The sequence below is a fragment of the Ovis canadensis genome, chromosome 3, assembly GCF_042477335.2.
Source record: "Ovis canadensis isolate MfBH-ARS-UI-01 breed Bighorn chromosome 3, ARS-UI_OviCan_v2, whole genome shotgun sequence".
Lineage (NCBI taxonomy): Eukaryota > Metazoa > Chordata > Mammalia > Artiodactyla > Bovidae > Ovis > Ovis canadensis.
The window spans coordinates 170,658,351-170,681,459 of NC_091247.1; the positions used below are offsets into that span (position 1 = coordinate 170,658,351).

The 23,109-nt window shown below is 36.1% G+C and overlaps 1 protein-coding gene and 1 pseudogene across 1 annotated transcript; both read right to left on the minus strand.

Moving 5' to 3' along the window:
- Positions 1-909: 909 nt before the first annotated feature.
- Positions 910-1,839, minus strand: LOC138438292 (olfactory receptor 6C74-like; annotated as a pseudogene).
- A 7,292-nt stretch (positions 1,840-9,131) lies between these two features.
- LOC138438293 (olfactory receptor 6C76-like) lies at positions 9,132-23,109 on the minus strand. The gene is made up of 3 exons (XM_069586464.1): positions 23,101-23,109; positions 13,518-14,446; positions 9,132-9,150 (listed from the first exon to the last, which is right to left on the minus strand). Exons 1-3 carry the CDS (start codon positions 23,107-23,109, stop codon positions 9,132-9,134), a joined length of 957 nt encoding a protein of 318 aa, XP_069442565.1.

Here is a 23,109-nt window from a genome sequence, read left to right on the forward strand (position 1 = left end):
AGCTGAAGCTCCAGTACTTTGGCCACCTCATGAGAAGCGTTGACTCATTGGAAAAGACCCTGATGCTGGGAGGTGTTGGGGGCAGGAGGAGAAGGGGACGACAGAGGATGAGATGGATGGATGGCATCACCGACTCGATGGAGGTAAGTTTGAGTGAACTCCGGGAGTTGGTGATGGACAGGGAGGCCTGGCATTCTGTGATTCGCGGAGTTGCAAAGAGTCGAACACAACAGAGAGACTGAGCTGAACTGAACTTAATATGTTTTATTTATTATGTTTTATTATTAACTTTTAAAGTATGCTAGTAAAATAATACATTTTCATCTCCAATTTAAATACTTGTAAATGCTACCAATTCTCAAATACAATCTAAGCAACTAGGTTTTATGAAAATTATTTTAAAATAACTATCATTTTTAAAAAATCTCTAGTTTGACCATCAACACTAAGGGTTAATCTCTGCAGCAATTTTCCCTCATTAAATTAAATGGACTATGTACAAATATATTGGTAGTATTACAAATGGACATAAATAAATATTAGCTTAATTAGATTATAACTAAGTACAAGTAAAGGACTGCAATAACATTTACATTGCATGCTATATTAAATATAATTTAAATAAAAAGTGTTGTATTCTTGACTAAATAGACAAATAGATGGTTTGAAAACTTAGGTATACTTCTTTCAGCTTATAAAAGAATAGAAAGTGATTTTTTTTAAATATCTATTGAAGAACATAAGGAAAAAGATGTGTTGTAACAAAGATTTTTGCAAAAATAAAGCTTCAAAGATACAAAGATGAATGGAAATAAAAGAAAAAATATGTATCAGAAGCTATAATTGGATACAATGTTATTACTATAGACCCCACTGTTTATTTCATTTATTTAAAATTAAATATAATATTCATTTGTATGAGAAAGAAACAACCCTGTGTATCATAGTCATGAAGGCCGTTTTCACTTGGTTCTGTAAGCTGTAGATGAAAGGGTTCAAAAGTGGGGCAACGGGTATTGAGCACTGCAATTCCCTTGGAAAAAGATATTCTTTCTTGGACTGAAGGTTTTACATATATGAAGATGCAGCTGCCATAGGAAAGCGATATCACAATCATATGAGAAGAACATGTTGTAAAAGCTTTTTCCCTCTGGTTCGATGAAGGAATTTTTAGAATTGCTATTACGATATAGGTATATGATATTATCGCCATTATTAATGTGACCACAAGAGTCATTGCAGCAGAAATGAATCCCACTGTCTCAATTATATGCGTGTAAAGCAGGAGATCTGCATGAGGGCAGTTGTGTCACAGTAGAAATGATCAACAACATTGGAGGCACAAAAATAGTTTTAGATCTAAGAGGAAAGGTACAAAGGTGGTAAAGCAGTCAGCAATCCAAAAACAAAAGACAAGCTGAATGCAGATTTTACTGTTTATGATGGTTGTATGATGCAGGGGCTTACAGATGGCAACATAGTGGTCATAGCACATAGCTGCTAGCAAGTAAAACTCAGAAACTCCAAGAAGGAAGACAAAAAATACTTGAGAAACACACCTACTATAGGACATGTTTTTGTCCCCAGTTGCCATCATAACTAGCAAATTACGGATGCATGCAGTAGTATTTAAAATTTCTAAGGAGGAAAAATTCTAAAGGAAAAAAATACATGGGTATCTTGAGGTGAGGATCCAGTAGAATGAGCATGATGATGATCACGTTGCCAGTGATGCTCAGCAAGTAGGTGATAAGTAGAAAGGTAATTAATATGACTTTCAATCATGGGTCATCAGTCAAACCTGCTAGAATAAACAGTCACTCTTGTATAATTTTCCATTAATATTCTCTACTTTTCCAGTTCTATGTAGGAAAAAAAGAAAATGGTTTTAGTGAAAAAATAATATTGGTAACTAATGTTCAAAGAAAATTTAGCAAAATTATGTTTCAGATAGATTAACACAATTCACATTTGTGTTTTAAAAATGGTTATTCCAGGAGGAACAGTAGTTTGCATTTCCAGCGTATATAACAGATGATTCAATCTTAATTCACAATTCTAAAATAGCCTAGATGATGGAAATAAATGTTGATTGATAATATGTGAATAAGTTGAAGGGAATTTAAAGCATACAAAAATGCGTTTTCCTCTGTTGATTTTATTGTAAGGGTTGGGATGAATGCCAGTACCTGTTTAATTGAACGCTTTGCATTATTAAAGCAAAATGATACCTGTCATTACATGTATATCAGCCCTTCTTATGCATTTAACAGACACACACACATGCATGCATTCACACACACATGGTCCTAGCCACCATCAATGAACAGGGCTAACATATCTATACCAGTTTAATTAATTAATCAAGCCAAATGCCTGATGCTCATTTCCTTTACTTGCATGGCTAATGGAATCCAATTTCTGATAAGTCAGTATGATAAATTGGGAATGTACTTATTTGCTGTGCTTACTGTCATGTACTTTCTCTCAATTTCCGTTACCATTCTCAAAATTCCCCTTTTGGAATCCTGAAACAAAATTAGCAGAAATAGTATGAAATTTTCAGTATATGTTATAAGAAACTAATGTTTTCTTCTATATTACAAATCTGAGAGTAGACATGTAAGAAAAAGTAAAAATAAGAATGCAGGATATAGGATCAGATAGAAATATGCAAATATGTGTTCAGGAAACTGTAAAAGGCTTAAGAAGTAGAAAAAAAGAGAAAGAAAAAGCAAAGCATTATGCAAATGTAGAACATTAAGAAGGGTTTTTAGAGATAGGAGAGTTAATCTAAGGAAAAATTTGAAAGAAGACTGAAAATATGCAAGTTATTTTCAAATTAAAATACATAAATTAGTAAGTGAAGATTAGTAACTTAGTAAAAATTAGGAAATAAAAATTATAAGGAGAAAATTTTGACCATTTGAAATTTTTCTCCATCTGCTCTTATTATCTACAATTATCACTTTATTCTTTTGTTATAGAGTAAAAATATGAACAAATTTGAGTTCAGCATAGCCTGAGAGATGAGTCACCAGTTGGTACATTTCAAACACATACTGAATCTTAGACTTACTGACAAAGTTTAGGAGGCATATGTTTCCTTATCATAAGGATATTCAAACATAAGAGTAACATGTAATTCCAGAAATATTAACTATAGAGATCTATTCTCATCACTGGACATACATGAAGTGGGACAGTCCTACTGTTCAGGTTTGCACAGATAAAAATTTGAAGGTCAGGATCAAGTTGAAAGAGTTATATTTTTCAAAACTGTCCTCTTAAAAGTACATTTTGTACAAATAATGTTATAGCAGATATACTGCATTTCTTTTTTTTAATTTTTATTTTTACTTTATTTTGCTTTACAACACTGTATTGGTTTTGCCATATATTGACAATAAAAAAGATTAATGACATCTCTAAGGAACTGTTACTTCCTTGGTATCTTCAACAGGAAGCATATAAAATGATTAAGGTTTTGTGAGAGATACTAGATAAAACAATGCTTACGGCACTGAAAATATCAATATTATTATTTCCAACTGCTAAAATATACATTATTATTATTAAAGAAGTGTACATATATTTATATATATTATATACATATATACATATATGCAAAAAAGGATAAATAAAGTCATTCCATAACATCTGGAGAAATTTAAGCAGAATTCTAAGAAAAAAAAAGGGGGGATCTGCTGTCATAATCATCTTAAAATGTAGACATATTCAAAAAGAAGTTACTATTAATCTTCCTGGACAATGTTTCAGTTCAGTCTCTCAGTCATGTCTGACTCTTTGCTACCCCATGAATTGCAGCACGCCAGGCCTCCCCATCCATCACCAACTCCCTGAGTTCACCCAAACTCGTGTCCATCCGAGTTGGTGATGCCATCCAGCCATCTCATCCTTGGTCATCCCCTTCTCCTCCTGCCCCCAATCCCTCCCAGCATCAGAGTCTTTTCCAATGAGTCAACTCTTCTCATGAGGTGGCCAAAGTACTGGAGTTTCAGCTTTAGCATCATTCCTTTCAAAGAAATCCCAGGGTTGATCTCCTTTAGAATGGATTGGTTGGATCTCCATGCAGTCCAAGGGACTCTCAAGAGTCTTCTCCAACACCATAGTTCAAAAGCATCAATTCTTTGGCGCTCAGCTTTCTTCACAGTCCAACTCTCACATCCATACATGACCACTGGAGAAACCATAGCCTTGACTAGATGGACCATTGTTGGCAAAGTAATGTCTCTGTTTTTGAATATGCTATCTAGGTTGGTCATAACTTTTCTTCCAAGGAGTAAGCGTAATACAATATTGTTAAGTAAATAATAACAATAATAATAATAAATTTAAAAATTTTCCTGGCTGCAATCACCATCTGCAGTGATTTTGGAGTGCCGAAACATAAAGTCTGACACTGTTTCCACTGTTCCCCATCTATTTCCCATGAAGTGATGGGACCAGATGCCATGATCTTAATTTTCTGAATGTTGAGCTTTAAGCCAACTTTTTGACTCTCCTTTCTCACTTTCATCAAGAGGCTTTTTAGCTCCTCTTCACTTTCTGTCATAAGAGTGGTGTCATCTGCATATCTGAAGTTATTGATATTTCTCCTGGCAATCTTGATTCCAGCTTGTGCTTCTTCCAGTCCAGCGTTTCTCATGATGTACTCTGCATATAAGTTAAATAAGCAGGGTGACAATATACAGCCTTGACGTACTCCTTTTCCTATTTGGAACCAGTCTGTTGTTCCACGTCCATTTCTAACTGTTGCTTCCTGACCTGCATATAGGTTTCTCAAGAGACAAGTCAGGTGGTCTGGTATTCCCATCTCTGTAAGAATTGTCCACAGTTTGTGGAAAATAAAGTACCAGTGTTAATTTTCCAGACATATCTGCCATTTCATGTCATATATGACCTCAGTTTCTTTTCTCCAAATAGTTTTGTGATATTTTTTTATTGATCTCAGATTGATCTTTAATAACAAAGCAGTCTCTACCTTTCTTATGTGGAATGAATATTTATCTATGTATATAGTTGGCCTCCTTGCAACTTATTGTGGCCATGTAACTAAATTATGTCCAAAGGATATATTAAAAGAAGATACCTTATTCATTCCATGGATTATCTTCTGATATAAGTGGTTATTCCTCCTCTTCCTCTTTACCTCCTCTCACTACTGAAATACTGATGTGATGGTGAGTCATTTGCAGTCATTATCATTAGAAACTACACAAGGAATGGTGAATACACAAGATAGAACACATGCAGGATGCTGATACAATTGTAGGTCATACCAGCATTAAAACATGATTTTATGGAACAGTTTCACATACCAAGCCAGATTAAAATAATTCTTTGTTCAAAGAGCTCTGATATTTGTTGATTGCTGTCCAACACCAAATAAGTTACAAATTTCTTAGTTATTTAAAGAAATATTAACTATTTACAGATTGTGTGCTAAATATGGTTAGATCATCTTGGGTCTCTCTATTTGTGTCATTTCCATTGTTTTCGGTCATTTGACCTCCCTCTGGTACACCTGTAAATTTTTTAATCTATACTCAAAACTATTTGCAAATGTTAAAGGCTCTGGATGACAAGTGATGTCTCCAAATAGAATTTAATATATCACAGCACACAGGTAAAGTCTGATGACCTTGATCAAAACAAATCAGTTCAGTTCAGTTCAGTCGCTCAGTCGTGTCCGACTCTTTGCGACCGCATGAATCGCAGCACGCCAGGCCTCCCTGTCCATCACCAACTCCCGGAGCTCACTCAGACTCACGTCCATCGAGTCCATGATGCTATCCAGCCATCTCATTCTCTGTCGTTCCCTTCTCCTCCTGCTCCCAATCACTCTCAGCATCAGACTCTTTTCCAATGAGTCAACTCTTCGCATGAGGTGGCCACAATACTGGAGCTTCAGCTTTAGCATCTTTCCTTCCAAAGAAATCCCAGGGCTGATCTCCTTCAGAATGGACTGGTTGGATCTCCTTGCAGTCCAAGGGACTCTCAAGAGTCTTCTCCAGCACCACAGTTCAAAAGCATCAATTCTTCGGCACTTAGCCTTCTTCACACCAACTATCACATCCATACATGACCACATGAAAAACCATAGCCTTGACTAGACGGACCTTAGTCAGCAAAGTAATGTCTCTGCTTTTGAACATACAATCTAGGTTGGTCATAACTTTTCTTCCAAGGAGTAAGTGACTTTTAATTTCATGGCTGCGATCACCATCTGCAGTGATTTTGGAGCCCCCCAAAATAAAGTCTGACACTGTTTCCAATGCTTCCCCACCTATTTCCCATGAAGTGATGGGACCGGATCCCATGATCTTCGTTTTCTGAATGTTGAGCTTTAGGCAAACTTTTTCAATCTCCACTTTTTTTTCAATCTCCATTTTCACTTTCATCAAGAGGTTTTTGAGTTCCTCTTCACTTTCTGCCATAAGGGTGGTGTCATCTGCATATCTGAGGTTATTGATATTTCTCCCGGCAATCTTGATGCCAGCTGTGTTTCTTCCAGTCCAGCGTTTCTCATGATGTACTCTGCATAGAAGTTAAATAAGCAGGGAGACAATATACAGCCTTGACGTACTCCTTTTCCTATTTGGAACCAGTCTGTTGTTCCATGTCCAGTTCTGACTGTTGCTTCCTGACCTGCATACAGATTTCTCAAGAGGCAGGTCAGGTGGTCTGGTATTCTCATCTCTTTCAGAATTGTCCACAGTTTATTGTGATCCACACAGTCAAAGGCTTTGGCATAGTCAATAAAGCAGAAATAGATGTTTTTCTGGAACTCTCTTGCTTTTTCCATGATCCAGCGGATGTTGGCAATTTGATCTCTGGTTCCTCTGCCATTTCTAAAACCAGCTTGAACATCAGGAAGTTCACGGTTCACATATTGCTGAAGCCTGGCTTGGAGAATTTTGAGCATTGCTTTACTAGTATGTGAGATGAGTGCAATTGTGCGGTAGTTTGAGCATTCTTTGGCATTGCCTTTCTTTGGGATTGAAATGAAAATGGACCTTTTCCAGTGCTGTGGTCACTGCTGAGTTTTCCAAATTTGCTGGGATATTGAGTGGAGCACTTTCACAGCATCATCTTTCAGGATTTGAAACAGCTCAACTGGAATTCCATCACCTCCACTAGCTTTGTTCATAACGATGCTTTCCAAGGCCCACTTGACTTCACTTTTCAGGATGTCTGGCTCTAGGGGAGTGATCACACCATCATGATTATCCGGGTCATGAAGATCTTTTTTGTACAGTTCTTCTGTGTATTCTTGCCACCTCTCCTTAATATCTTCTGCTTCTGTGAGGTCCATACCATTTCTGTCCTTTATCGAGCCCATCTTTGCATGAAATGTTCCCTTGGTGTCTCTAATTTTCTTGAAGAGATCTCTAGCCTTTCCCATTCTGTTGTTTTCCTCTATTTCTTTGCATTGATCACTGAAGAAGGCTTTCTTATCTCTTCTTGCTATTCTTTGGAACTCTGCATTCAGATGCTTATGTCTTTCCTTTTCTCCTTTGCTTTTCACCTCTTTTCTTTTCACAGCTCTTTGTAAGGACTCCCCAGACAGCCATTTTGCTTTTCTGCATTTCTTTTCCTATTGGGGTAAGATTATCCAAATCTGTTTTTCATCATTTTTGAGGAATAATGAATTCATTATATTTATTCTTAGGGTATAAAATTTCAGCACTCTGAACTAAAAGCCTACATTTTTACCCATGCTCTTGAATCTTCATAAACTATAACTGTCAACATTTTGCCTTCAGTGACAAGTAGACGGAAAGAATTTCTTTTCAGAGGTTTAATCTGTTAGCTGTTGTTTTATGCATGCAGGCTCAGGTTTCCATTGTGTTAGTCGCTCAGTCATGTCTGACTTGTGACCCCATGGACTGTACAGCCCACCAGGCTCTTCTGTCCTTAGGATTTTCCAGCCAAGGATTCTGGAGTGGGTTGCCATTTCCTTCTCCAGGGGACCCAGGGATCGAACTCGGGTCTCATGCATTGCAGGCGGATGCTTTACCATCTGAGCTACTAGGGAAGCCCCCAGGTTTCCATTACTCAAGGATTAAGACTGATCAAATATGTTCAGGGAAAAACACTGAAAAAGTTCAGTCTTGTTAGTCATCAGTTGCTTTTTCACAAATTCCTGATACTACTGTAAAAATTAAAACATATATCAAAGAAATAAGCATTGGCACACTGTTATTAGTTAAAATCCTGAATGCATTTGTATTTCATTATTTTTCCTGGGACAAGAGAAGTTTGAAAAGCTGCCATGGGTTGAGAAGTACATAGTGATACAGAGATAACATTTATTAGACAGAACAACTATATACGTCCCTTTTGATCATGAGTGTAGAAAATCCAGCCTGAAATTTCAAGGGAATCTAGCTTTTGCTAAGGGTGGTTACAGGAAATCAAGACAAGTGATTGGTATTTCTCTTCCCCAATTCTTTTCTGATTTTCTTTATACTATTTTCATAGTCATGTAAACATACTATATTTAGTAGCTTCCAAAGACCCAGGTTTATTTTTTCATAGCTCTAACTATAACAGAAAAGAATATTTTCTCAAACATTTAAAAAACTTTATTAAATTAAGTTTTACTGAACTGATTTTGGCCTCATGCCAAACTGCTTTATGGATGATTTTCTACCTGAATAAAGAAATAAATAAAATGATTGGGGTAGAGCTAAAGATGTATGTGTGTATGTGTGTGTGTGAGAGAGAGAGGGATTGTGAAACTAGCCTGACACACAGATTATCTGACAAATTATCTATATAATTCAAGACAATTCATGTTGATAATATGCCATATGGTAAATGTATAAGGAGCATCCTCCAAGTATTAATATATACCTGCCCTGAGATGGTACAGAGCTTTCCAGCTTTTTAAATGGCTTGGCACACATATTAATGACAAGTTACTACTTGGAAATTATAATACCAGCCTGATGTAACCTGGTACTGCATCAGGTTACTAAAAGTGTCTTTTGTTTGTGAGTGTCTGAGAGCCTGAAAGGCTCCTTTTTGCACCTCCAAACCCAATTGCTAAAAAGTACTTATCACTATCTTGGCATGTCTGTAAACCACTCTTGGACATAAGCTTACTGGGAAACGTTGAAACTGAATAGAACAAGCCTATGGAATTTAAAAAAAAATGAATTTGACAGTTGCTTCATTTGCTATTATTTTCTCCCACTAATCTCAAAAATATACAAGCAACTTATGCAGCTCAATTCCAGAAAAATAAACGACCCAATCAAAAAATGGGCCAAAGAACTAAATAGACATTTCTCCAAAGAAGACATATGGATGGCTAACAAACACATGAAAAGATGCTCAACATCACTCATTATTAGAGAAATGCAAATCAAAACCACAATGAGGTACCACTTCACACCAGTCAGAATGGCCGCGATCCAAAAATCTGCAAGCAATAAATGCTGGAGAGGGTGTGGAGAGGAGGGAACCCTCCTACACTGTTGGTGGGAATGCAAACTAGTACAGCCACTATGGAGAACAGTGTGGAGATTCCTTAAAAAATTGCAAATAGAACTACCTTATGACCCAGCAATCCCACTTCTGGGCATACACACCGAGGAAACCAGAATTGAAAGAGACACATGTACCCCAATGTTCATCGCAGCACTGTTGATAATAGCCAGGACATGGAAACAACCTAGATGTCCATCAGCAGATGAATGGATAAGAAAGCTGTGGTACATATACACAATGGAGTATTACTCAGCCGTTAAAAAGAATTCATTTGAATCAGTTCTGATGAGATGGATGAAACTGGAGCCAATTATACAGAGTGAAGTAAGCCAGAAAGAAAAACACCAATACAGTATACTAACACATATATATGGAATTTAGGTAGATGGCAATGACGACCCTGTATGCAAGACAGGAAAAAAGACACAGATGTGTATAACGGACTTTTGGACTCAGAGGGAGAGGGAGAGGGTGGGATGATTTGGGAGAATGGGAATTCTAACATGTATACTATCATGTAAGAATTGAATCGACAGTCCATGTCTGACGTAGGGTGCAGCATGCTTGGGGCTGGTGCATGGGGATGACCCAGAGAGATGTTGTGGGGAGGGAGGTGGGAGGGGGGGTTCATGTTTGGGAAAGCTTGTAAGAATTAAAGATTTTAAAATTAAAAAAAAAAAAAGAATTTGAGTTCTGTCTCTCTTAATAACAAATGGGATTCTTGAAAATTTACTGTAGCTCATTGAAGTTCACCTTTTTCACAAGATAAAATAAGACTAACTCATGATACAGGATAGTTTCTTCTATTTTCTTTTTATTTTGAACATTCAGATAGTATATGTAGACCCCTAGGATGATGCCTGGAACGGAAATGGTAGTTCTTATTAGTTATCTAAACGATATTAAATGATTTTTTTTTTTTGGCCTACCTTACTATAGCAGGCTGCTTTAGGTATCTGGAAGGTATTTGTCTTACTCACAAATACAGAGTGTCTGTTATAACTATCCCTGTATAACTGTCCTTAATATCACTTGCAATAGTTGTAGAAATTGGGGTGTTTTTGTTTTAGAATTTTATGGACTTTAAGGTACTAGTTATAGTAAACATTATGTAAAAGAATAAGAATTTTCATAGAATTAATGCATGTTTAGTTTTCCCTTTTTCATTTATCCACTAAAATGTGTCTTCTTTATTGTTTTTGTATTTGAAAATGTAAGAAAAGGGCATGTATAAGTTAATCAAATGTGTCAAATAAATTGGGAGATAGTTGAAGAAAATTATATAAATTGGAACTTTAACCATGTCATACACCATCTTTTTCTAAGCTAATTTTTATTATAAAATATGTATAATGAAAATTTATAAATATACACTACAGAGAGCATAGTATAAATAATACCAATGAACCCATCATTCAGCTTCAACTATTATAAACATTATAGTATTTTTGTTGATATCACTGTAATATTTTTTAGTGCACGATTTTGAAACAAACAACAGACATCATATCATGTCAACTCTATATACTTCATTGTTTAACAGAGAAGGAATTTAAAGACATAATTCTAATGACATTATCACATTTTGCATATTTTAAAATTAACCAGGCACTTAAAAAATGCCACTTTGCAGTTTTCTTGGTTAGGTTACTATGACTCTGAGATCTACATGTTCAGTTGATGGATATGTATCTTACATTATTTTAATCTAGAATAATATTCCCAAGCATTCCTTTTTTCTAGATTATTTTCATACACAATATGTCATTTTCTAAATTGAACAGCTGGATCCTTATGGTGTTATTTAACATGATCCTCTGAGTCCTATATTTCCTATAAAATGGTAGTTTATGTATAGACATCTGATTTTTAAATAGTTTTAAAACATACAATTTGAATTTTACCAGAAGTCTTTTTAAATTACACTTTACATGCTTATAATCACACTCTATTCCTCAGTTCAGTTCAGTTGCTCAGTCATGTCCGACTCTTTGAGACCACATGGACTGCAGCACACCAGGTTTTCCTGTCCATCATCAACTCCTGGACCTAACTCAAACTCATGTCCATTGAGTTCGTGATGCCATCAAACCATCTCATCCTCTGTTGCTCCCGTCTCCTCCTGCCTTCAATCTTTCCCAGGATCAGGGTCTTTTCAAATGAGTCAGTTCTTCACATCAGGTGGTCAAAGTATTGGAGTTCAGCTTCAGCATCAGTCCTTCCAATGAATATTCAGGACTGATTTCCTTTAGGATGGACTTGTTGGATCTCCTTGCAGTCCAAGGGACTATCAAGAGTCTTCTTTAACACCACAGTTCAAAAGCATCAATTCTTCAGAGCACAGCTTTCTTTATAGTCCAACTCTCACATCCATATATGACTACTGGAAAAACCATAGCTTTGACTAGACAGACCTTTGGCAAAATAATATCTCTGCTTTTTAATATGCTATCTAGGTTGGTAATAACTTTTCTTCCAAGGAACAAGCATCTTTTAATTTCACGGCTGCCATCACCATCTGCGGTGATTTTGGAGCCACCAAAAAATAGTCTGTCACTGTTTCCATTGTTTCCCCATCTATTTTCCAGTAAGTAATGGGACCAGATGCCATGATCTTAGTTTTCTGAATGTTGAGTTTTAAACCAACTTTGTCATTCTCCTCTTTCACTTTCATCAAGAGGTGCTTTAGTTCTTCTTCACTTTCTGCCATATGTATGGTGTCATCTGAATATCTGAGGTTATTGATATTTCTCTCGGCAATCTTGATTTCAGCTTGTGCTTCATCCAGCCTGGATTTCTCACATGCACTCTTCATATAAGTTAAACAAGCAAGGTGAAAATATACAGCCTTGACGTACTCCTTTCCCAGTTTGGGGCCAGTCTGTTGTTCCATGTACAGTTCTAACTGTTGCTTATTCCTTAGTACAATTAAATAAGTTGATTTGATTTTCTTGTTTCTGTTACAATTATTCTTATTTACAACTGGATTAAGTGATTCTTAAAAAAAAAAGAAAGAAAGAAAAACTCCTGTGCTCTACTTTGTTTTTGTTTTCCTAATAGTGTATGCGAACATATGCAATAATATAAATGAATTAGTAATTAACATTACTCTTTGCACTCAATAGTTATACTTTCAATTAGCATTATAATATCTCAAAATAAGCTTGTTATCATCACATTATTATTTTTAGTTATATACTTATGCTATTATGTAGAATCTAAGGAACATAGTTCCAAAATGAATAAGGAATAGCTGATAAAGTACTAAATGTGATCTCACTAGGCTGCATTTTATTCTTAATCAAAGTTACCTAGGTAGAGTACACATATATGACTCAATATTTATTAACTACATAGAATAAAATGTAACAGAAATATGACATACAATTTTTTTTATTACACTAGCATAGTGTGAGTGATTTTTTAAATTCTAAAGACAAAAATTAACATTTTCTTTTGTCTAAAGACAAGAAAAAAAGTTTAATCTCAACATCCCCCTTTTAATGTATTTCTTTAAAAACAATAGAAAATGTGCAAAGGACATAAAGCCAGGACATAAATAAACAGTCTCAAGAAGCCATATCATATCATTGTTTTGAATGTATTAAGCTTTTACAGAAATTCAAACAGGAGAACAAAATTTTCTGAACATATATAGAACTACTTTACAGTCTCCATGAGAAATACATACATTTTATTGAAATAACCTTTCAAATATTTGTTACACTTAGTGAAAGAAGAAGAGTGGAAGGTTTCAAATTTGAGAATGCTTATAATGGAACAGAAAAAGAAAGTTTTGATATTTTTAAATGGAAAACACGATTGACATAAAACAGCTAAAGGTAAACACCATGACACTTCAGAAAGAAGTGAAAGGACAAATAATAAATAATACAATAGGGAAGCTTGGAACAAATCCAAGTTCCTCCTTTACTATTTTCCCTAATTATTAATTTCCCTCATATAACTCACTATGATTTTACTTGAATAAAGACAGAAGTCTTTGTAGCAAGTTTTTAAAGGCTTGCTTCACCTGCTGGTTCCGTAGAGTATAAATAAAGGGGTTCAAAAGTGGGGCAACAGAGGTATTGAGAACCGCGACTCCCTTCACTAAGGAGATCTTCTGTTTGGCTGAGGGTTTCACATACATAAAGATGCAGCTGCCATATGAGAGGGAGATGACAATCATGTGAGAAGAACAAGTGGAAAAAGCCTTTTTTCTCTGGTTGGCAGAAGGAATTTTTATTATTGTCAGGGCAATATATGTGTATGATAGAATCACTAATACCAAAGTGATGAGTAGAGTCATCAGGGCTAGGATGAAACTCAGTATTTCAATCAAATGCGTATCTGTGCAGGAGATTTGCAGGAGAGGAACAGTGTCACAGTAGAAATGATCAATGACATTGGAGTTACAGAAATCCAAGGTTAAGCCTAAAATGAGTCCTGGAAAAATGATGAGGAAACCAGCCATCCAAGAGCTAAGGACCAGCTGGATGCAGATTTTGTTGCTCATGATGGTTGTATAATGCAAGGGTTTACAGATGACAACATAACGATCATAGGACATGGCAGCCAGGAGATAAAATTCAGATGCACCAAGAAGGAAAGCAAAAAATAACTGAGCTGCACAGCAGTTATAGGTAATGGTTTTGTCACCAGTTGCCATACTAGCAAGCAATTTGGGAATACAGACTGTTGTATAGGAAATTTCTAAGAAGGAAAAATTTCGAAGAAAGAAGTACATAGGAGTCTTGAGATGAGAATCAAGCAAAGTGAGGGTAATGATAGTCAAGTTGCCTGAGATGCTTAACAAATAGGTGAGAAGCAGGAAGATAAATAGCACAATCTTCAATTTGGGGTCCTCTGTCAATCCTACTAAGATAAACACAGTCACTGATGTACGGTTTTCCATTATTGCCTCCTGATCTGCTTCTGGTCCGGTGAAAATATTGAGAAAATAATTATGCAAAGGGACCAGGAAACATGAAGATAACTATGTCAAAACATTAATAATTGCTAAAGGAGTACTTTTTGGATATGATTAATGTAAGGTAAACTAGTGAAAGCTGTTACTTTTCTTTTGAGTAAAAGCAAATATGTTGTAAAAATTTGATGAAATAAAAGAGTACCTTATGTCATTTTATTTTCTGGTTTAGTTATATTTAAGGTAATGAAGTGAAAAGATGAATATGTATGTGAAAAAATTGGTTTTATTTTTTCTTAATATGTAAGTATGAAAACATCATATTACTTATACTCAGTCTTGCTGATGATTACATAAATAGCATTGCCTCACAAAGCTGACAGTGGGGGCAACGGGAGCAAGGAGCAAATGGTATATAAATGTGTGTGATGGTTGAAAACAGAAACCCAGGTTTAGGCTTAAGATACATAGTGGAAATAATTCAGTATAATAATGTCAATACCTCTTCAGTTTGGCCTTTTACCGATCTACTCAACTAACTAAAACTATTTCCTACAGTTCTTTCTGATTTTTTCTTTTTTTTTTTGTAAATTAGTGAAATGTATTTTGTCCCTATTTCCATCACCTCTCTTTTTCTGTCACTCTTCTCCTTTGCCATGTCCTATTCCAATATTAAACTTATCTGATTACATTGAGAACCTGACTTGGACAAAATTAATCAGATTTAATGTTTCTTCAGATTATAGTTCTGAAAATGGGAAGAGAATAATAAAGCAATATGCAAAATTAGTAAGGGTTCTAGAAAAGGGAGAATGGAAGCAAAGCAGAAAGAGAAGATAATAAAGATGAAGACCTACCATTAAGATTGAATTTCTCTTCAGGTAAGAATTCTATTTACCTCTTGGCTTTTAAACTGATCTATGGATCAAGGCAGCAAATATGTAATTTATCTTTACTGAGATGAATAAAAAAGAGAAGCTCTAGTAAATTTTACTCTAATGATCTGTGTCTGAGCAAGGTTTCAGACACTTACAGGTATTACTGACTGCCCTGAAAATATGGTAAGTCAAAAGTCAAGCCACATCAAATGAAGTTGATTATGTGGCTGAGAATTTTATAAGCTCTTACTAAGTTAAATGTCATGAATCCTCCTAGGTATAAACATGTCATCCCTTGAGAGCAAGCCTCTGCTTTGATGACTTCATTATCAGTTATGCTTCTTTGGTGACTTCACCATCAATAACAGACATTAATTAACCAATTTTTATAGGTCTATGGAGAATTCACTGTTGTACACTGTAAAGGTATAAGACACTTTCCAAGAGAATTGCAGTTTACCAATGTTTTGAGGGATGCTGGGAGGGATTGGGGGCAGCAGGAGAAGGGGACAACAGAGGATGGGATGGCTGGATGGCATCACCCATTCGATGGACATGAGTTTGAGTGAACTCTGGGAGTTGGTGATGGACAGGGAGGCCTGGTGTGGTGTGATTCATGGGGTCACAGAGTCGGACATGACTGAGCGACTGAACTGAACTGAACTGAACTGAATGTTTTGAGGAAACAGGATGCATGTGTGCATGTAGCAGTGTATAGTGCTCCATGAACTTAAGGGTAAATAAGACTCATGTTTACCACATGGCATTGGAGACTAGCAGAGAAGATTTTTCTGGGGCTTGGGACTGTTGGGGAGATGAACAAGAGAGAATGTTAAAAGACAGGATGGATCCTCAGCTGGGCATTGGAGACAGAGTAGGAAGTAGAATAAAGCCTTTTATGTAGGATAAATAGTGTCAACAAAGCTACAGAAGAATGAAAACTCATGAATTAATAAAAATTTACCAGAGACATTATGAAATATAAAGTTTTCTCCAGGGAATAGTTAAGGCTCTGGGAATTCTGGCTTTTCATATCAAAATATAATTACATCTTCCTAGTATTTACACACATTTTACCAAATCTAACGGATAATTTCTGAGAAAACTAACTGTATTGTAATGGCAATAGCCACTTGAGTCAGAAATATATCTATCATCCCAAGGCAGAATTAAATTGGACCTAGCTTTCCTTTAGCTCCATAACATTCTATATACACTGGAACTGTGTTTATATATATTATACACATAATATATACAGAGAAAGTTATTTAATCTTATTTGTATTTACATTAAAAACTGAAAGGAAATTTCCTTTCAAAATCATGATAAAACTTATTTTATTTTATTGTTTTGAACAATAATTTGTCACAAAATTTAATAATTTTCTAAGTAATTTTCTATGTCTTTTAGTTTCTGTAAAGACAATTAATTAAAAAATAACCTTGAACAAATGAAACATGTATAAACAAGTCATATAACTTCATCCCCTTACATTCTCCAAAGTAATAGGAATAATCGAATAGAACATCAAAAAGGATAACAGGTAAATTCTCCTGATTCCAAGAGAGCCTGCTAAGACCCACATATCACTAGGTAAAGCAAGTTCTATTTTCCTATAACTCAAATCAATAGCTTTTTTTTTTCACTTTATTTTTTTTTTAGTTTTTTATTTTTTTAATTTTAAAATATTTAATTCTTACATGTGTTCCCAAACATGAACTCCCCTCCCACCTCCCTCCCCATAACATCTCTCTGGGTCATCCCCATGCACCAGCCCCAAGCATGCTGCATCCTGCGTCAGACATAGACTGGCAATTCAATTCTTACATGATAGTATACATGTTAGAATGCCATTCTCCCAAATCATCCCACCCTCTCCCTCTCCCTCTGAGTCCAAAAGTCCGCTATACACAGCTGTGTCTTTTTTCCTGTCTTTCATACAGGGTCGTCATTGCCATCTTTCTAAATTCCATACATATGTGTTAGTATACTGTATTGGTGTTTTTCTTTCTGGCTTACTTCACTCTGTATAATTGGCTCCAGTTTCATCCATCTCATCAGAACTGATTCAAATGAATTCTTTTTAACGGCTGAGTAATACTCCATTGTGTATATGTACCACAGCTTTCTTATCCATTCATCTGCTGATGGACATCTAGGTTGTTTCCATGTCCTGGCTATTATCAACAGTGCTGCGATGAACATTGGGGTACATGTGTCTCTTTCAATTCTGGTTTCCTCGGTGTGTATGCCCAGAAGTGGGATTGCTGGGTCATAAGGTAGTTCTATTTGCAATTTTTTAAGGAATCTCCACACTGTTCTCCATAGTGGCTGTACTAGTTTGCATTCCCACCAACAGTGTAGGAGGGTTCCCTCCTCTCCACACCCTCTCCAGCATTTATTGCTTGCAGATTTTTGGATCGCGGCCATTCTGACTGGTGTGAAGTGGTACCTCATTGTGGTTTTGATTTGCATTTCTCTAATAATGAGTGATGTTGAGCATCTTTTCATGTGTTTGTTAGCCATCCGTATGTCTTCTTTGGAGAAATGTCTATTTAGTTCTTTGGCCCATTTTTTGATTGGGTCGTTTATTTTTCTGGAATTGAGCTGCATAAGTTGCTTGCATATTTTTGAGATTAGTTGTTTGTCAGTTGCTTCATTTGCTATTATTTTCTCCCATTCAGAAGGCTGTCTTTTGACTTAGCTTATATTTTCCTTTGTTGTGCAGAAGCTTTTTATTTTAATTAGATCTCATTTGTTTATTTTTGCTTTTATTTCCAGAATTCTGGGAGGTGGATCATAGAGGATCCTGCTGTGATTTATGTCTGAGAGTGTTTTGCCTATGTTCCCCTCTAGGAGTTTTATAGTTTCTGGTCTTACATTTAGATCTTTAATCCATTTTGAGTTTATTTTTGTGTGCGGTGTTAGAATGTGATCTAGTTTCATTCTTTTACAAGTGGTTGACCAGTTTTCCAAGCACCACTTGTTAAAGTGATTGTCTTTAATCCATTGTATATTCTTGCCTCCTTTGTCAAAGATAAGGTGTCCATATGTGTGTGGATTTATCTCTGGGCTTTCTATTTTGTTCCATTGATCCATGTCTGTCTTTGTGCCAGTACCATACTGTTTTGATGACTGTGGCTTTGTAGTAGAGCCTGAAGTCAGGCAAGTTGATTCCTCCAGTTCCATTCTTCTTTCTCAAGATTGCCTTCACAATTCTAGGTATTTTGTATTTCCATACAAATCTTGAAATTATTTGTTCTAGTTCTGTGAAAAATATGGCTGGTAGCTTGATAGGGATTGCATTGAATTTGTAAATTGCTTTGGGTAGTATACTCATTTTCACTATATTGATTCTTCCAATCCATGAACATGGTATATTTCTCCGTCTATTAGTGTCCTCTTTGATTTCTTTCATCAGTGTTTTATAGTTTTCTATATATAGGTCTTTAGTTTCTTTAGGTAGATATATTCCTAAGTATTTTATTCTTTTCGTTGCAATGGTGAATGGAATTGTTTCCTTAATTTCTTTTTCTACTTACTCATTATTCATGTATAGGAATGCAAGGGATTTCTGTGTGTTGATTTTATATCCTGCAACTTTACTATATTCACTGATGAGCTCTAGTAATTTTCTGGTGGAGTCTTTAGGGTTTTCTATGTAGAGGATCATGTCATCTGCAAACAGTGAGAGTTTTACTTCTTCTTTTCCAATTTGGATTCCTTTTATTTCTTTTTCTGCTCTGATTGCTGTGGCCAAAACTTCCAGAACTATGTTGAATAGTAGCCGTGAAAGTGGACACCCTTGTCTTATTCCTGACTTTAGGGGAAATGCTTTCAATTTTTCACCATTGAGGATAATGTTTGCTGTGGGTTTGTCATATATAGGTTTTATTATGTTGAGGTATGTTCCTTCTATGCCTGCTTTCTGGAGAGTTTTTATCATAAATGGATGTTGAATTTTGTCAAAGGCCTTCTCCGCATCTATTGAGATAATCATATGGTTTTTATTTTTCAATTTGTTAATGTGAATTACATTGATTTTTTTTAATTTTATTTTATTTTATTTTAGTTTTTTATTTTTTAAATTTTAAAATCTTTAATTCTTACATTAATTCCCAAACATGAACCCCCCTCCCACCTCCCTCCCCATAACATCTTTCTGGGTCATCCCCATGCACCAGCCCCAAGCATGCTGCATCCTGCGTCAGACATAGACTGGCGTTGATTGATTTGCGGATATTGAAGAATCCTTGCATCCCTGGGATAAAGAAAACATTTTAAAATGGTGACATTTTAAATCAATTTCAGACCAGCTACAATTAAAAAAATAGAATAATTATATTTAAATCTATTACCATTAAGCACTCTTAGAATATTTCATGTATTTTCAATAATATGTGGATTTACATATCAATTTCCAAAATACACTGAAACTTATGAACTGTTACCCTCCAGTTCAGTTCAGTTCAGTCACTTAGTCATGTGCGACTCTTCGCGACCCCATGAATTGCAGCACACCAGGCCTCCCTGTCCATCACCAACTCCCAGAGTCCACTCAAACTCATGTGCATCGAGTCAGTGATGCCATTCAGCCATCTCAGTCCCCTTCTCCTCTTGCCCCCAATCCCTCCCAGCATCCCTCCCAGCATCATAGTCTTTTTCAATGAGTCAACTCTCCGCATGAGGTGGCAAAAGTATCGGAGTTTCAGCCTCAGCATCAGTCTTTCCAATGAACACCCAGGACTGGTCTCCTTTAGGATGAGCTGGTTGGATCTCCTTGCAGTCTAAAGGACTCTCAAGAGTCTTCTCCAACACCACAGTTTAAAAGCATCAATTCTTTGGCACTCAACCTTCTTCACAGTCCAACTCTCACATCCATACATGACCACTGGAAATACCATAGCCTTGAGTAGATGGACCTTTGTTGGCAAAGTAATATCTCTGCTTTTGAATATGCTATCTAGGTTGGCCACAACTTTTCTTCCAAGGAGTAAGCATCTTTTAATTTCATGGCTGCAGTCACCATCTGCAGAGATTTTGGAGCCCCAAAAAATAAAGTCTGACACTGTTTCCATTGTTTCCCCATCTATTTTCCATGAAGTGATGGGACCAGATGCCATGATCTTCGTTTTCTGAATGTTGAGCTTTAAGTCAACTTTTTCACTCTCCTGTTTCACTTTCATCAAGAGGCTTTTGAGTTCCTCTTCACTTTCTGCCATAAGGGTGGTTTCATCTGCATATCTGAGGTTATTGATATTTCTCTCCGCAATCTTGATTCCAGCTTGTGCTTCTTCTAGCCCAGTGTTTCTCATAAAGGTAAATAAATAGAATTACTTAGGCAAAAAAAAAAGTGCTGTTAATGTTCACATTCCTTATATTTCTGTTGAAGAATGAAGCACTCATATTTTTTTTTTCCTTCCATGGAGTCACAGTGAGATAGGTAATTTTTAAAATAAATTTAACACATGTGGACATTTTGTGATTAGCCATTTGTAGCTCAGATCAGCAATTTATAGACTATGCAAATACCTCCTTTATTCTTTATATTCTCTATATTTTAAGTTAACAATAATAGAGCATAGTACTAAAATTAAACAACTATTTATCCTAGCAAGTGATTATGGCTGTTTTTTTTCCAGGAAATATCCTAAAGAGTAAGCAAATCTCTCCAAGACATTCAGATTCAAAGGCATAGTTTTTCTGAGGATCTTTTGTTTGTTAGTAAACAATAAACCAAAGAGATGTCAGTATGGATACAGACTTTTTTCCTATCTCCTTTAACTACATTCTCAGGAGTTTCTCAACAAAATACACTATATTGAAGTCATCATGCACTCCTTTTACCTTCATTTATTTATAAATTTATTCATTCCTTCCTTGAATACATATTTGTCATGTGTCTGAAATGTGTCAAGCGTGCTTCTATATAATGGGCATAAAACCGTAATCAAGATACATTAATATAAATGTGAGTATATGAAGGGTTAAGAATTAAGTTCAGAGCACACTTGGAAGATTTTCAGTTTTAATTCAACATGTAAAGATCTGAGAAGTCATCACTCACATCTGTATTACCAGAAAAAGCAGAAAAAATTAAGATAAATGGCTTTCTCGTACCTATTAGAGAACTGAGGTAGCAAGGCAAAGCACCACAGCAAAAACAGGAGAAACAGGCCCACTCAGAGAGAGGGAGCCAAGACCTGCTTATTTGGAGCCAAAGCCATAAGCTGACAGGAATGCTTCAATGCTTCAAATTGATAAATTGTTACACGCTGAATGTCTACAGGGGAATGCCTGTGGGGTAGTCTGAAAAGTGAAAAACTCCTAGAAGCTGTATTCTTAGGCAGCAGGGAAGGATTGCTGTGGGTTTGACTCCTAGGACTCCACCAAATTTTGAGAGTGAAAAGCCAGGAAAGATTCCCTTTTGACTCTAGAATGGAACAGAAATGAGTTATATGAAATGTTACCAGAGCATTTCCCATATATAAAGGCCTACTCTTCACAGCACAATACTTTACCAGAAGACTATCGCACCTGATGAAAAGGCATTTCTCACACTCTAGCCCCCACCACCCTTGTCCTGCCTAAAAGTGGAAAAAAGTTGTATCACCAGAGACACTGTGATGATAATAGCCCTATAAAATAGGCCTAATAAAATCAGATTTCATTATAAAATTGTAGAATGCTTACCCTCTCCCACAGCTTGACACATCAACAGAGCTCTGGTACAACTGAATTGCAGCTGAAAGAGTGCAAGATGCAGACACTTTCTGAAGAGGAGTGCTTAAGAAAACCCCAAATCAACAAAAGATTCACAATAAAGAATGCTAGAGGAATTAGACCCTGCTAGCAACAATTGCTATAGCAACCACTAAATAAAATTTGCTTCTAGCAAGATCAATAGAATACCTCACATTAAAGGCCTATTTACCTTAGTTCCTGTTACTAGACAGATCACTTCCTGCCTTCAACACAAAATTACAAATCATGCCAAAAGGAGGAAAAAACTACAGATGGAAGTGGGAAGGTAAACACCAAAAACAGAATCACAGAACCGATGTTAAAATTAATATGTTAAAGGCTATAATGGAAAATCTAGATAAACAGGAAGAACTCCATGAAAATATAACCAGAGAAAAGAAAACTCTAAAAAAGAATCAAAAGAAAATGTCAGTATTGAAAAAAGTATAGTGAAAATAGGGCTTCCCAGGTGGCACTAGTGGTAAAGACCCCGCCTGCCAATGCAGGAGACATGAGACGTGGGTTCAATCCCTGCGTAGAGATCGCCTGCAGGAGGGCATAGCAACCCATGCCAGTACTCTTGCCTGGATTAGAATAACCTGGCAGGCTATGGTCCAAAGAATTGCAGACAGAAGCGACTTAACAAACACATACACACATAGTGAAAATAAAGAATGCCTTTTATGAACTCATTAACAGACTGAACATAGCTGTCGAGACTAGCTCGACAGGCAGGGTTTCCGAAAGTGCGATACCGCGAGAGAATGAGAAACGAGACACAGGAATTCAGAGAAAAGCGAGGATCAGGGGACCAACACCACTCCAAGGTGAAGGTGCTGAAACTGAATCCAAGCCAGCTTGATTATACTTTCAGCCGTGAATGAAATAATATGCAGGGAGTTAAACTATAACTCATGTGGCCTTCAAGGCCAAAGAACAAAATGATCATTAACCGTTGAGTAATTAGGAAACAGTAATCAATAACAAATCAGTAACTAAGACTAATATTCTTATCTATAGATTTTCCACCAGATACAT